Source organism: Lynx canadensis, chromosome B3, assembly GCF_007474595.2.
Source record: "Lynx canadensis isolate LIC74 chromosome B3, mLynCan4.pri.v2, whole genome shotgun sequence".
Lineage (NCBI taxonomy): Eukaryota > Metazoa > Chordata > Mammalia > Carnivora > Felidae > Lynx > Lynx canadensis.
The window spans coordinates 141,984,342-141,997,541 of NC_044308.2; the positions used below are offsets into that span (position 1 = coordinate 141,984,342).

General features: G+C 59.9%; 1 protein-coding gene across 1 annotated transcript; it reads left to right on the plus strand.

Annotated features, from left to right (window-relative positions):
• The first annotated feature begins 281 nt into the window (after positions 1–281).
• On the plus strand, positions 282–8,176 carry DLK1 (delta like non-canonical Notch ligand 1). The gene is made up of 5 exons (XM_030320365.1): positions 282–348; positions 1,645–1,708; positions 2,217–2,347; positions 5,358–5,499; positions 7,113–8,176. Exons 1-5 carry the CDS (start codon positions 282–284, stop codon positions 7,858–7,860), a joined length of 1,152 nt encoding a protein of 383 aa, XP_030176225.1. The 3' UTR covers positions 7,861–8,176.
• The last annotated feature ends 5,024 nt before the right edge of the window (positions 8,177–13,200 follow it).

Here is a 13,200-nt window from a genome sequence, read left to right on the forward strand (position 1 = left end):
GTCACCGGGACTGGCCGGCGCCGGCCCCGTGCGCGCGGAGGCGGGGGCGGGGGGCGGGGGCCGCGGGGGGGCGGCGGTACGAAAAGGGCGGCGCGCGCGGCGGCGGCGGCAGCTCGGCGGCGGCAGCGGAGAGCGCAGCGCGCAGCCCGGTGCAGCCCTGGCTTTCCCCTCGCCGCGCGCCCGCGCCCCCTTCCGCGTCCGCAACCAGAAGCCCAGCGCGGCGCCCGGAGCCGGACCCGCGCCCGCGCCGCTCCCGGGACCGCGACCCCGGCCGCCCCGCGATGACCGCGACCGCAGCCCTCCTGCCCGTCCTCTTGCTCCTGCTGGCCTTCGGCCACAGTGTCCATGGTGAGCCGCCCCCCCCCACGCCGCGGCGGCCCGGCTCGCGCCCCCTCCGGGGAAGCCTGCGACGCCACCCCTGCCCCCCCGGCCGCCCGGTGCCCCGCGCGCCCCGTCCCGTGCGCCCCGACTCCGGCCCGTCCCGCCTAACCCTAAGCCCCGCGCGGTGCCGCCTCGCCCTCCCCGCCAGCCTCGCATGCCAAGCCTCGCCCCGGGGTCCCGGGGGCAGGGGGAGGTGTGGGACCCCCGCCCCCCCTCCCCCGCCGCCGCCGCCGCCGCAGCCCCTTCCCGCCCCGCAGAAGTGGCGCTCGCAGGGGTGTCGGTGCGCAGAGAGAGGAGGTATGGAGAAACGAGGTGACGATCGGGAGCCCTGTGTGGAAATGCTCTGGGGTGCAACTTTGGGGTGTCGCGTGCGCGTTCGGGACCAGGTCTGTGGGGACGGCGGGGGGGGTGGCTTGGCCGTCGCAGCCCCAAATTCCCACCGAGGCGCCCGGCGCGAGCCCCTCCCGCGTGGCGTTTCTCTAGGTGAGGGGCTGCGACACTTCAGTCTGCGGCGGCCATCTGTCTCTGACAGGGAGAGAGTTGCCCCTTCCCGCAGTGCCCCCCGCCCCCACTGCACCAGTGCTCGTGGTGGGGGGGCTGTCTGGAAAGCTGGGGAGCCGGACGAAGGAAATGCACACAGTAGGCGCCTACGAAAGTGTCCGGATGTCTAAACAGTGTCAGAATTGCAGAAATCTGCTTTGCAAAATCCTTGCGTCTTTTAAATATGACGAGTCTGGGGGAGGGAGATTGGGGGGATTTGACTTGCGTGCCTGGTTTAACGGGGATTAAACCTTTCACACGATCAGGATGCCTTACCTGCCGGGCTGCCAGGTGAACCTGTCTGGCCTTTTCCAAAGCCGGATGCCTCAGAACCTGCTCCCCATTTTAGCTCACTTTGCAAAAGTGAGGGTTTGGCTGAGTGCCCAGGGGTCGAATCTCCCTACTCACTGTCTCCCCAGCCCCGCGTTTAGCGTTTGAGGCTTCACGATTTTGAGGCGGGGGAGGAATTTAGGTGTCTGACCTGCTCCTGAGAACTAAACTAGGCAGTGTCCTGTGGTCACCCTGTCACCAGGAACGCGGCAGATTTTTTTTTTTTTTCTGAGTGGCCTGACGTGAAGCGCCTACTGTGTGCGAGGCTGGTGGGACCACAGAGGGTCTCTGGCTCCCTCCAGGGAGGCCTTGGACTCTTTGGGCGAAGATGGGGCTTTGCCCTGGCCTCTGGGGCCTTGTGGGGTGAATGGTGTAACCTCTCTTGTGCCTCAGGAGCTGAGTGCTTCCCGGCCTGCCACCCCCAAAATGGGTTCTGCGAGGATGACAATGTTTGCAGGTAATGGGGTGACTCCCCAGAGGCAGCCTGTAGGAGGTCAGGGCAGAATCCTGGGGAATCATGGTGTCGGGCAGAAAAGGGGGGGGGACTTGGCCGCTGGGCTGCAGCAAACAGCCTCCTCGCCCCCGCAGGAAACTGGTGGGAGGGGAGCGAGGGGGAGAAGAGGGCAGAGGGCGGGAGGATGGGGAGGGGGGCACAGCCACAGCTCCTGTCTGCTGTCTCAGAAGTGGGGTGTTGGGAGAACCCCTTGCAGGGTGAGCCCACTGCAGGCCACTGCGGCAAAATGCAGCGCTCTGCCAGGCTCTTGGGGACCCCTCCGTCTGGTCCTCTGTTTAAGTTCTCCGTTCAGGTGTCTGGTGTTTGCTTCCTGCGACCCGCTGGCCTGGCACTGTGCAAAGACCCCCAAGGGATCTTGGCTCCACAGAAAGCAGCCTGGGCGCCCCCTCCACCCCTGCCCCCCTTCATATGTCCCCATCTTTCTCCTCCAAACCCCCCCCCCCCACCGCAGGTGCCAGCCTGGCTGGCAGGGTCCCCTGTGCGACCAATGTGTGACCTTTCCCGGCTGCGTTAATGGACTCTGCGTGGAACCCTGGCAGTGCGTTTGTGACGACGGCTGGAACGGGAAGCTCTGTGACATAGGTTGGCATGTGCCCCTGCCCGCCCCACCCCCATCCCTGCCCCCCGCCCCCAGCCGCCTCCTCCCAACTGCCTCCCCTCCCCCTCCCGCCTTATTCCCACACACCCAGGGCTCTGTATGGTAATGGTGTGTTGATACACTACCCCCTGGTACCTGGAACCTCCTAGAAGGTAGGGACTCAGTTTTGTTCTCCTCGGCACAGCACCAGCACCCAGAGAAAGCACTTTGGGGGAGCGGGGCTGTCAGGGATCTGCCTGTTGAGTAAAGAGTCACACAATCAGCACAGGCCACACAAAGCTCAGAGGGTGGAGACCTGGGCAACCTGTCTGGGTCACTAGAACTCAGAGAGGGTAAGGACTGGTGGGGGGGGGCGGCCGGTCACGGAGCTGCGGCTCCCGGAAATTCACACACGAGGCTGCGAGAGCAAACAAATGACTGGGGTGGGGGTGATGGGTGTGCTGAGCAGGGACTGAGTCAGAGCCAGTAGGACAGGGCTGACGTCTGGGGTCAGGTGTTGAGGGAGGCTGGGGGTCGGGAAAAGCTGAGAAGTGGTCAAAGTGCAGATTGGTGTTATCTGTTGATTTCATTAATTTATGCAATCACTGTCCTCCATTACCCCGAGCAACTGAGAGCTGGTTGCCACTACGTTTTCGGGCTGCAAAATGTCCATCTGAGTCCATTCTCGTTTGGCAGAAGGGGCCCTGAAGCCGGGGCAAGCTAAAGTCCTGGAAAAGACTCCCGGCAGAGTGGGTGGCTGCCCCGGGGCCTCTGTCCCTCGGTCCTCAATGTTAGCAGAGACCAGGGGTAGCGAGAGGGAAGTCGAGGCTCGAGGAGGTAAAAGGCTCTGCTTAGGGATGCGTGAGAGGTTATCGGGAGAACAGCCAGCGAAAATCCCTTCCCCTGGCCCCAGGAATGGGCTACTTCTCATCTGTGGCTGCTTCTAATCCCCTCCCTTAAGGAAGATTCGAGAGCGTGTTTGACCGCCCCTGCGTCATAGCCGCCGAGGCGCTCTGCTTTCCTAATTGAGCCCCCACCACAGTCTCAGGTCCTTAAAGCACCACCCCCCTGCCCGCCCCCCCACCGCCAGACGGTGCGGGATTTTCTCCGCAGCTGACTCACGCTCCGCAGCTCTGCTCCCCCTCCACGGCACCCTCTGGGCTGCCTCGTGACCCAGAGGGTCTCCCCCCCCACCGAAAAAGCTACCACTTGGGATCAGGGCTTTTAGCCCAGAGCCCACCCTCTTTGGTGTCTGGTTCAGGATCGCCTCCCATGGAGTTTTCCAGACAAAATGTCCCCTCCCCACTGGGTTGACAAAGCCTCTCAGCTTGGGACGCTGGGTCCAGAGGAAATAGCCCTCCGGATAATTGTCCCCCCCTCCCCGTTCCCCTTTTCCCCAACCCGTCTCTGTCTCTGAGGCTGTCAAGGCCGCAGCTGCTGCCCCAGACAGAACTCCCCCCCCCCCCACCCCCTGCCCCTGGCATCTCTCTCCTTGCCTCGGCTTCATCTACCCTCCTTTTGGGCCGGAGGCCTGGGAATTGGGAAGAGGTGGGCTCATCCTCTGTGCGTGAGGCTAGATGCTGTGGGGGGACGAGGGGGGTGGTCGGCAAGTGTTTAGCTTAAATTTAAGATGCCCAGTGACAGGGTTGCTGGGAGCCCAGGACTGGGAGCCCGTTGCCGAGGCCTCACCCGCTAGAACCTTCCCGTAATGATAAAATCTCTTTATGTTTCCTTACACCAAGCGGGGCTCGCAGGGGACGCCTCACGGCTCTGGATAGGCCGTCGGCATGGCATACAGGCTTTCCCTTATGGATGGATTGCCATCTTCCCTCCACGAGGGGTGCGGGTCTCTTTAAAAGACAGAACGAATCCGCGTGTGTGTGGCCTCAGCGTCGGGGACCCCCACCCATTCGGCCTTAAGCTGCCGGGTCTCTGGCTGGCCCCGGCTTTGTATTTGGCAGATGTAGGAACCCAAAGCTCGAAGGGCCCCCGGGGACTGGCCAGGGCGAGCCCCTCCTTTTGTACGTGGGGAAAGTGAGGCACAGAGCGGGGAGGAGCGGAACCCTGAGCCCGGCTGGAGCCAGGCGTAGAAAAGGTCCCTCGCGGCCCTGCCTGGGGGCTGGGGTCTCCATCAGCGGAGAGCCCCTGGCCCAGGCCCCTTTGTTCAGCTGTCCCTGGCTCGCTGAGCCCCGCATAATGAAGTGTGCATGACAGGAGGTGGAAAAAGGCGGTGGAAATGTAACAGTGTTCATGGAAACCCACACGGACAGGAGAGCACTCAGTACTCCTGATTTTGCTGCCTTCAAAAGATACAGCCTTTTTATCGCGGGCCCCTTCGTTCGGATCCTGAGCGAGGAAAGAGCGACCACCGGGAGGCAGAGGCAGTGGTGGGGCTGAATCCGGTTTCTCGATTCCAGACAGGAGTCCTCACATATCTCAATTTCCCCCCCGCCCCTCTGTGATGAAGGACAGCTGGTGTTTCTAACAGCTGGGCCGCACGATTGCCCTGACTGGCAGGGACCCCCCCCCCCGCCCCCCGAACCAGGAGAGGCTGAAAACTCATCTGGGGGAGGAGCCTGGGCCTGGCACACAACGTTTTGGGGGAGGGAAGGGGTCTGCGGTAAAGGTCACGCTCCTGGACCGAGCGGGTGAGCTGGTGCCAGGACAGGGGGCCGGCTTTCCCGGGTTGAGGATCAGTGAGCGGCCGTGACTTTCCGTGTCTGTGACCTGACAGGAGGGAGGGAGCCCCTTCAGCCCCCCCCGAGCTGCTTGCCTACGGCAGAGTTTTGGGGGGTCGCCACGTGCTCTTGCTCAGGACTCCATTCGGTGACCGCTGGCAGTGAGTGGCCACAAACAGAGACATCTGGGCGGCTCGCTTGGGGTCCCCGCTTGACCGGCTGGAGGGCTCTGTCCCTGCCCCTACCCACAAAGCTCTCCTCCCAGCCTGTCCCCTCCCCCTCCTCCCTGGGGGAGGGGGTGGGTCACAAAGTCCGCTTTTCTCTCCCCGTCCCCCAGATGTCCGGGCTTGCGCCTCGACCCCCTGCGCTAACAACGGAACCTGCGTCAACCTCGAGAGCGGCCACTACGAGTGCTCCTGTGCCCCTGGGTTCTCGGGAAAGGACTGTCAGGAGAAGGATGGGCCCTGTGTGATCAATGGGTAAATATTCTTCCTCACTCTGTGTGATCCGATGAATGCTGCTTTGATTCCTGCGTCACACCCCCAAAGACCCTTTCAGCCTAGCCCAGTTGGACCTGTCACCTGACAAAAGGCCAAGTAAGTGCCTGTCCCGCAGCCCCACGGCTGGGGGAGGGGGGCGCCCCAGATCAGGGTGCTTGCGGGGCTGTGTGTGATCTCCGTAATTCCTGAAGTGACCCCCCCAAGGTGATTTCCTCTTCCCTCTGATGCCCCCAAGTCCCCATGTATGTGCGTGAGGGCAGACCCGGCTGAGGAGTTGGAGAGGGGGGCTTTGGCCAGCGGGGTGGGCGGGGAGGACTAGCCATGAAGGTGGGGGGAGGTCCAGCTCTTAGCGACCCGCAGCGGAGCAGAGGCTCTGGGACTTTCAGGGCCGTGGGCACGACAGTCAGAAGGGACACTTCTGCAAAGCAGCAAAGCACTTCCGGCCCTTATCTGTTTACCTCCACTGAGCCCACCCGGCCCTCAGCTGGGGCTTAGGCGGGGCTTAGGCCGCTGCAAGAATGCAAACAGAGCGGGTCCTGGGCCCGAGCTGGGGGGGGGGTGGGGTGGGATCGAGCTGGGGGGCAGAGGATATAGAAGCTAGAGTACAGAACCAGCTTATCTTGACTGGGCGTTCCAGGGAGGGCGTGGGGAATCCTGGAGCCCGAGAGGCCACAAACAGGCATTTTTGTAGCATCCAAAGATCAGTGTTCAGAGAGGGTCGGAGGAGAGGGGGTCACAACCGACGTCCACGTCTGCTTTTGAGCGGGAAGGGAGAATACAGAGCGAGACCTTTAAAACGTTTTGCTTTGTCTCTCCCACCAACCCGAACCAGACTGTCAAAATAGAACCCGAGGTCCTTGAAGTCCCTCCAGAGCCCAGCTCCTAGGCAGCCTTCACCCCCTGAAGCAGCGATGCCGATTTCTTGTGCTTAGAGCCCCTTTCTTCCCTGGGTTCTGGCATTTATCAGATGACAAAGGGTCTGCTCGTTTAAAAGCACTTACGTTAAATGCTCCTGTGCTCTGCTTTGAGCAAACAGTTTCGGTCTGGAAGCCGCACTTGGGTGAATGGACCACTGTTAAACAGCCGGGCACAGGCACCCGGCCGGGCCGGCAGAGACAGCCCGGGGGTTTCTTTCACTCTGAGTGTCCCTAAGGGTTTCCAGTACAATAGTACGCAGGCTCTCTCCTCGGAAAATAACGATACGAGTAACAATAAGGCGGGGGCCGTGTGGTGAGGGGACCTGGATGGGGGGGGGGCGGGCTCTGCTCTGCCCAGCGGCCCCCGGGGGGGGGGTGGAGCTAAGGGAGGGGGCTCCCTCCAGCCCTGGGTCATCACTAACTTTGCCTCTCTCAGCCTCAGTTTCCCCACCCGTCCACCAGTGACTAACCACCAGGCCTCTGGTCGGAGAGATGACTTAAGAGGTGGGAGAGGAGACGGGCATCGACTCGGGAGGTCAGGCGTGCGTGCGTCCTCCCCGGACGGCCCGTGAGCCCCTCGCGAACAGGGGCCGCGGCACCCGGCGCCTCCCTGGGCCCCTCCATCCTAGACCAGCCCCCGAGGGCCCTTTACCGTGTCCCCCTGTTGTGTCGCAGGTCCCCCTGCCAGCACGGAGGCACCTGCGTGGATGATGAGGGCCGGGCCTCCCATGCCTCCTGCCTGTGCCCCCCTGGCTTCTCAGGCAATTTCTGCGAGATCGTGGCCAACAGCTGCACCCCCAACCCGTGCGAGAACCAAGGCATCTGCACCGACATCGGGGGCGACTTCCGCTGCCGCTGCCCCGCCGGCTTCATGGACAAGACGTGCAGCCGCCCCGTGGGCAACTGCGGCACCGACCCGTGCCTCAACGGGGGCACCTGCCTGCAGCACACCCAGGTGAGGTACGAGTGTCTGTGCAAGCCCGAGTTCACGGGCCCCACCTGTGGCAGGAAGCGCGCGCTAGGCCCCCAGCAGGTCACCCGTCTGCCCGGCGGGCACGGGCTGACCTACCGCCTGACCCCCGGGGTGCACGAGCTGCCAGTGCCGCAGCCGGAGCACCGCATCCTCAAGGTGTCCATGAAGGAACTCAACAAGAGTGCTCCCCTCCTCTCCGAGGGCCAGGCCATCTGCTTCACCGTCCTGGGCGTGCTGACCAGTCTGGTGGTGCTGGGCACCGTGGGAATCGTTTTCCTCAACAAGTGCGAGGCCTGGGTGTCCAACCTGCGCTACAACCGCGTACTTCGCAAGAAGAGGAACGTGCTCCTGCAGTACAACAGCGGGGAGGACCTGGCCGTCAACATCATCTTCCCCGAGAAGATCGACATGACCACCTTCAGCAAGGAGGCGGGCGAAGACGACATCTAAGCATCCCCACCGGCCCCTCTGTATTCGCGGGGTCCCGCAGCGCTCACTATATGCGGTCTGTTCTCATCTTTGTGGTGGAGTTTGCTATATTCTGTGTCGAATCTGGTGAACGCTATGCTTCCGTATATTACCTTTGTGTTGCCGTGTGACAAAAAGAACCCTCTTTCTCTCTCTTAATGCATGATCGAAAAATAATAACACGAGTTTCATCTTTAAACGAGTAAAACGAAATTAAGTATGTTATTCTAAACTCTAAACTTAACGTAAAATCAAAAAGACCAAAAAAAAACAAGGCAACAGAGCCGGGGCTGGGTGCCGACGCCCCTCTCTCTCCGGGAGGGGACTCGGCCACGGTCCTCGTGAAACCATTACGAGTGCCGCGCATGACCACTCACTGTGATAAAGGCAAAAATCTCTTTCGTTCGTTAATGTTCACACGCCACATCCAACGTGCACTCACATCAAGTCCAACAACCGCAACGCTTAGATCTTTCCGATTGATTTGAGATTTTGCGGAGTGCAGCGGCCGTGTGTCAGACAGAGAGAGAGAGCCCCGGGGTCGGCTGCTGGGGGGAGGGAGGGGGCCAGGACCCTGTCCCAGCCCTGCCACTAACTCGCTGTGTGATCCTTGGCGAGCTCCCCCCCCCCTCCCACCGCAACCCGTCCCCACCCCGGGCCCGACTTCGGCCCCTCTCGAGGGAGGGGCTTGAACGCAGAGACCATCCAAATTCTCTCTGGCTCTAAAACTCTGAATTAGGAACGAAGGGGTACGAACCAAAACAGTTCCTGACCCGAGAAATTAGGATCTGATGAGGACTTAAGTCTCATCCCAGGATCCACAGGTTTTGGCCTATCCTGGATGCAAACTTGATGTACTGAGATTGATCGCAACTGCCTTTCTCGAAATGGAGGTGGGGGGGTGCCTCCTGGCCCGCTTTCCGTCTGGAAACGAGTGGCCCCCTTTGAGTCACAAAGTGCGGTCTGGAGTTGCCACTTGGGCAGCCCCCACCCTCCCAGATTCCCAGCACTTTACCTTGTCTCCCACCCCGTAGATTAGATAGTCCCTCGAAATTTAAATGCACCTCTAACCGCAAGTGCCCCTGGCAAAATCTGAGCAGCAACACCGCCCTCACCGAGGTTTTCACAGAGTTCAGTGGAAATTGTTGCCTGTGGGGCGTTTTCTAGTTCTGTGGCCAAAGGTACCAGACCTGGTCTACACAGCTATGGGTTTAATTTGTGTTGCTGAGTTAACAACCCTCAGATCCTGAAAGACCTAGCCAGCTTCTGAATTATAAATTTGACTTCTTTTTTATTGAAAAGAGCATCTATTTTTTTTGCAAAAATAGAAAGAAATGGGACAGAGCTCTGTTTAGCTTTCCGGCTCTTAGGGTCGGGCAGCTAAACAGCCCTTGGGTACCAGTGAGAAATATTTTGCTTCTTAAATTATTTGGATAGGAAGCTATACTCTTAGCTTGATTATTACTTGCCGAGTTTACCTAGTTGCAAGTACGTATTGCTATGTCATCCTCACCATCTTCCTGATCATTCAGTTCACCCCACACGCATAGACGCGCGCCGTCATCACATAGCCATCGACATCACCGTCAGCCACCGATCACTGTCACGTCCCTGGCCACGCCCCCCCAGCTGCCCACGTCCCAGCCAAGCCGCTGGCCCCGTCGCCCCCAGTCCCCGAGCCCCTGCCCTCCCCTCCCACCCCCCACCCCCGCCCCGGACTCCGATCGCCCTCACCCCACTTCCCTCCAGCCCCACGTCATTCACGTATCACCTCATCCCATCTCGAGTTCGTCTTCAGACATAAAAAATTGAAAAAAGACAAAAAAAAAGAACCGTTGGCATGCGTCAGGCGGGCGTCTGGCACCCCGCCTGGCCTCTCTCGCGTGAGACCTTGACCGAGTCTGCTAACTGTTCTGATCCAGTTCCCCCACACACGAGATTCTGAGATTGGCCCCAGCGATCCAATTCTCTGTTCCACTCTTTCCGTCTCCGTGCTGTCGAGGAACGGCCCGTCCCCCCTTCCCGGGGGTCGAGGGAACGTATCCCGCTGTCCTCGACCAGCTCCTCATCGATTCACCGACTCGTCCACCAGCCATTTGATCAGGAAGCATTTCGGACACCTGCTGCGTGCAAGGCAGTGTTCGGGGAGCTGTGCGGCACGCAGGATGAGGGGCCGTCGGGGGGGGAGCGGACACACCCGTGTCCCCAGGAAGCCCAGCAGTGCAGGTAAAATGCCGTGGGAGCGGAGAGTCCTGAACAGACGCCTCCCTTAGGGCCTGACCATCTTACCTTCCCACGAGACAAATTATCTATTACCAGCGCACGATGAGGCCGCCCCACCCAAATTCCACAGCGCCCACTCGCACACGTCCCGCGAAATCAGAACAGTGTCCGCAGCCTCGACACGGTCTTCACGTCGTGCAGAAATGGTCCATTCCATCCTCTATGGGGTAACCAGATTCTGCTGAGAGTGTCGGGATCCCTGACTGCCCATCCACACCTCGCGTGTGTTTGGAGTAGTGTGTAGTTTACGAAACAAACGGAGAAGCTCAAAGACAGCGGTCTGAGACATAATCACCAATTCGGTCCCAAAATTGAGAGAGGAGGAGGCGTAATGATCTTTCTGTCACCAAAAAAATTTCAAAAATGTCAACGGCGCTCTTTTTAGCTTTTCCGTTTACTAACCAGGCAAGCAAAAAATTTTGTTTATTGAAAAATAAACAAAACCCAAGGGCTATTGGTGTGTTTTCTTTGATTTGTTGTGCGCCCGGCTCCGGCTGTCCCTGCCCACTGGTGGCCTTAGCCCCGAGCAAGAGGGGTCAGGGGCCCAGGCTTGGGAGGGCACCGCTCTGGCCCTATCCAGCCCTTCCCACGTGGCGAGGAGACCTACGGGCTGAGGGATGAGCCCATCCAGCCCCTTCCAGATACACTCTCTCCGGGTGCTTGGAGCGTGGGAATTTCCGGCCCCGTGGGCCCCACCCCGAGGGCCTGCGCGGGCCTCTCCCCTGCATCTGTTCCCGACGGTGGCTGTTTGTGGGTGGGGTGGCTGGGGCTGGAGCTCCAGGGAGAGGGGGTGAGGGGCCCAGGGTTCCATGCTTGAGCACGCCGGGCGGGGGGGGGTGGTGCAGGAGGAAGGCCAGCTCTCCCACTACGCACCAGGTCCTGGCCCAGAACCCCCGGGGGTTTGAGAATGCCACCCTGTTCTGGCCCTTCCAGAACTCAGTGAAGGTAGAATCGCCCAGGTGAGGGCAGAACGGATTTTGTTTGATACTGAGGGGCACTTGGAGCTTCCAAAAGTCGGCACATCAGTCTAGGAGCCCCATGTATACTGCTGACTTGGGCCCCGCACGGGGATAGGGGGACTTGCCTCTCTTCCAGGCCTGGCCTCGGGCCACAGGTTTACTCCCTCAGCTCAGTACAGCCACCCCTTTGAGTCCCCGTGTCGTGTCGGCAATGCACGTGCCTGACCACCCACCCGAGAGGGGCCGGCCGGACCCCTCCCCCTGGACACAGGAGCTGCGGTCCAGTCCTTGATCCCTGCTGGCCCAGGAGGTGGCCCTGGGGCAGGGTCCCCTCCCCACTTCCTTCCACTGCCTGCCCTTCCTCTCCAGGGCTGTCCTCGGCCAGGACACTGCCACTGCCCACCCAGCTGTCCAGCCAGGACCCGGGTGTCCCCGAGACACCTCCTCCCTCAGCTCTGTGGTGCTCTGCTCTCAGCTGGTGTGTGTGGGGGGGGTGGGGGGTTCCCATTAAGGCCGGGGACACACAAGAGGGACAGACAGGGGGTACACCTCAGAGATGGATGCCGTTCCGAAAACTGTAAGAAAACAAGAGAATAAGGTTGAGGTAACAGATGTAGAAACTTCTAAGAAAGGGATGAATTTTCCGGGAAAACATCTATTAACAAAATGTGATCGGGAACAGACCGATCACCTGGGAGAAGACCCCCCCAGGTGGGCCAGCTGTCAGTTACCTGACTTCAGGTCCCCAACATTTGACCCTTTGACTGAACAGGAGGTGCCCAGGCAGAGACACGGTTCCGGAGCCATGAAAAAGAGAAGGGGAAGACTTTTCGATTCTTTTTCAAGGCCAGGAGAAGCCTGCTAAAGGGAACGGAAGGAAAGGAAAGTCACTGTCCTCACTCTTGAATAGAGAGACAAAAATCCTCAGTAAAATAACAAATCAAAAACAGGCAATGATTTCTAAAAAAAAAATCATGACCAAGCAGAGCATTTTCTGGGAAAGCAAATGTCATTTACTCTTAGTAAATGTATTCATAGGCAGCGAACCCTGGAGGGGCCTGGGAGGCACAAAGCAACGGCAGATCCCCTCAGTCCCGTTAGCCACCCCCCCCCCCGGGTCAGCCAGGTGACCTGGCGGAGAAACCCAGACAGAAGATCCCAGGCCCGTGAGCTGCGAGCTGCGAGCTGCGGCAGCAGGGGCGAAGCATGGCTGAAAAGGGGAGTCTGGACCGAGTGCTGCGGGGGTAGGGAGTGAGGAGGGCCCAAGAATGGGGAAGGCCCAGAAGCGGGGCAGGTGGGGTGAGTGTGGGTGACTGTGGCTGCAAGAGGTCCCTGCGCGGTGCCCCAAGCGCAGAGCCGGCCGAGGAAGATCCCCATGAACTCCAAGTGCAAGGAGACTTGTGGGCAGCAGGTGACTGGAAGCTTCCTGGAGGACAGTGAGGCGGGGGCACAGCTAAACAGAGGATGGAGAGAGGCCGGCAGGGCGGCTCCAGGTAGGAGCTGGGTTCCACCACAAGCCACGGGTGTGGGGACGACCGCTAAGCCCATGCGTCTGATGTCAGGCCCTGTGGCTTTCTGGCCTTTAGCCACTCTCTCCCACTGCTGAAGAAGAAAGCATTCGCCCACACCTCCCACCCAAGACCCTCAGTAGTTCACAGGAGGGAGGAGGTAAAGACCCAGCCACCCCAGTCGGTGGGTCGGGGGGGGGGTGTCGGGAGCTCCCAGCTAATTCGCAACTGCCAGGGGCTCCACTTTGAAGTGCGTTTGGCCCCGGATGTGGCTGTGCCATGACCACGGTGAAGGTGCAAAGGTAAGACTGGACGAAATTTCAGCCCAAAACTAGATCAAAAGAAAAAAATATACATATGATACCAATTCAAGGGAATCGGTGCTAAAAGGAATTGGATAAAATACTTTCCTGATTTTTTTTTTTTTTTTTTAAATCTAAGCACCAAGGAAAAAAGGACATATATCCTTAATGTCACAAAGAATGTCTGTCTTAAACAATGTGTAGTATCCCACTGATGATTAAAGTCGAAGGCAGGCAAGGCCGTGCTTTATACAGCAGCTGAGGGCTCTG

Coding starts and splice junctions, on each gene's coding strand:
- DLK1 (XM_030320365.1), top strand. CDS start 282: ATGACCGCGACCGCAGCCCTCCTGCCCGTCCTCTTGCTCCTGCTGGCC. Junction 349..1,644: donor CTTCGGCCACAGTGTCCATG/GTGAGCCGCCCC, acceptor CTTGTGCCTCAG/GAGCTGAGTGCTTCCCGGCC. Junction 1,709..2,216: donor GAGGATGACAATGTTTGCAG/GTAATGGGGTGA, acceptor CCCCCACCGCAG/GTGCCAGCCTGGCTGGCAGG.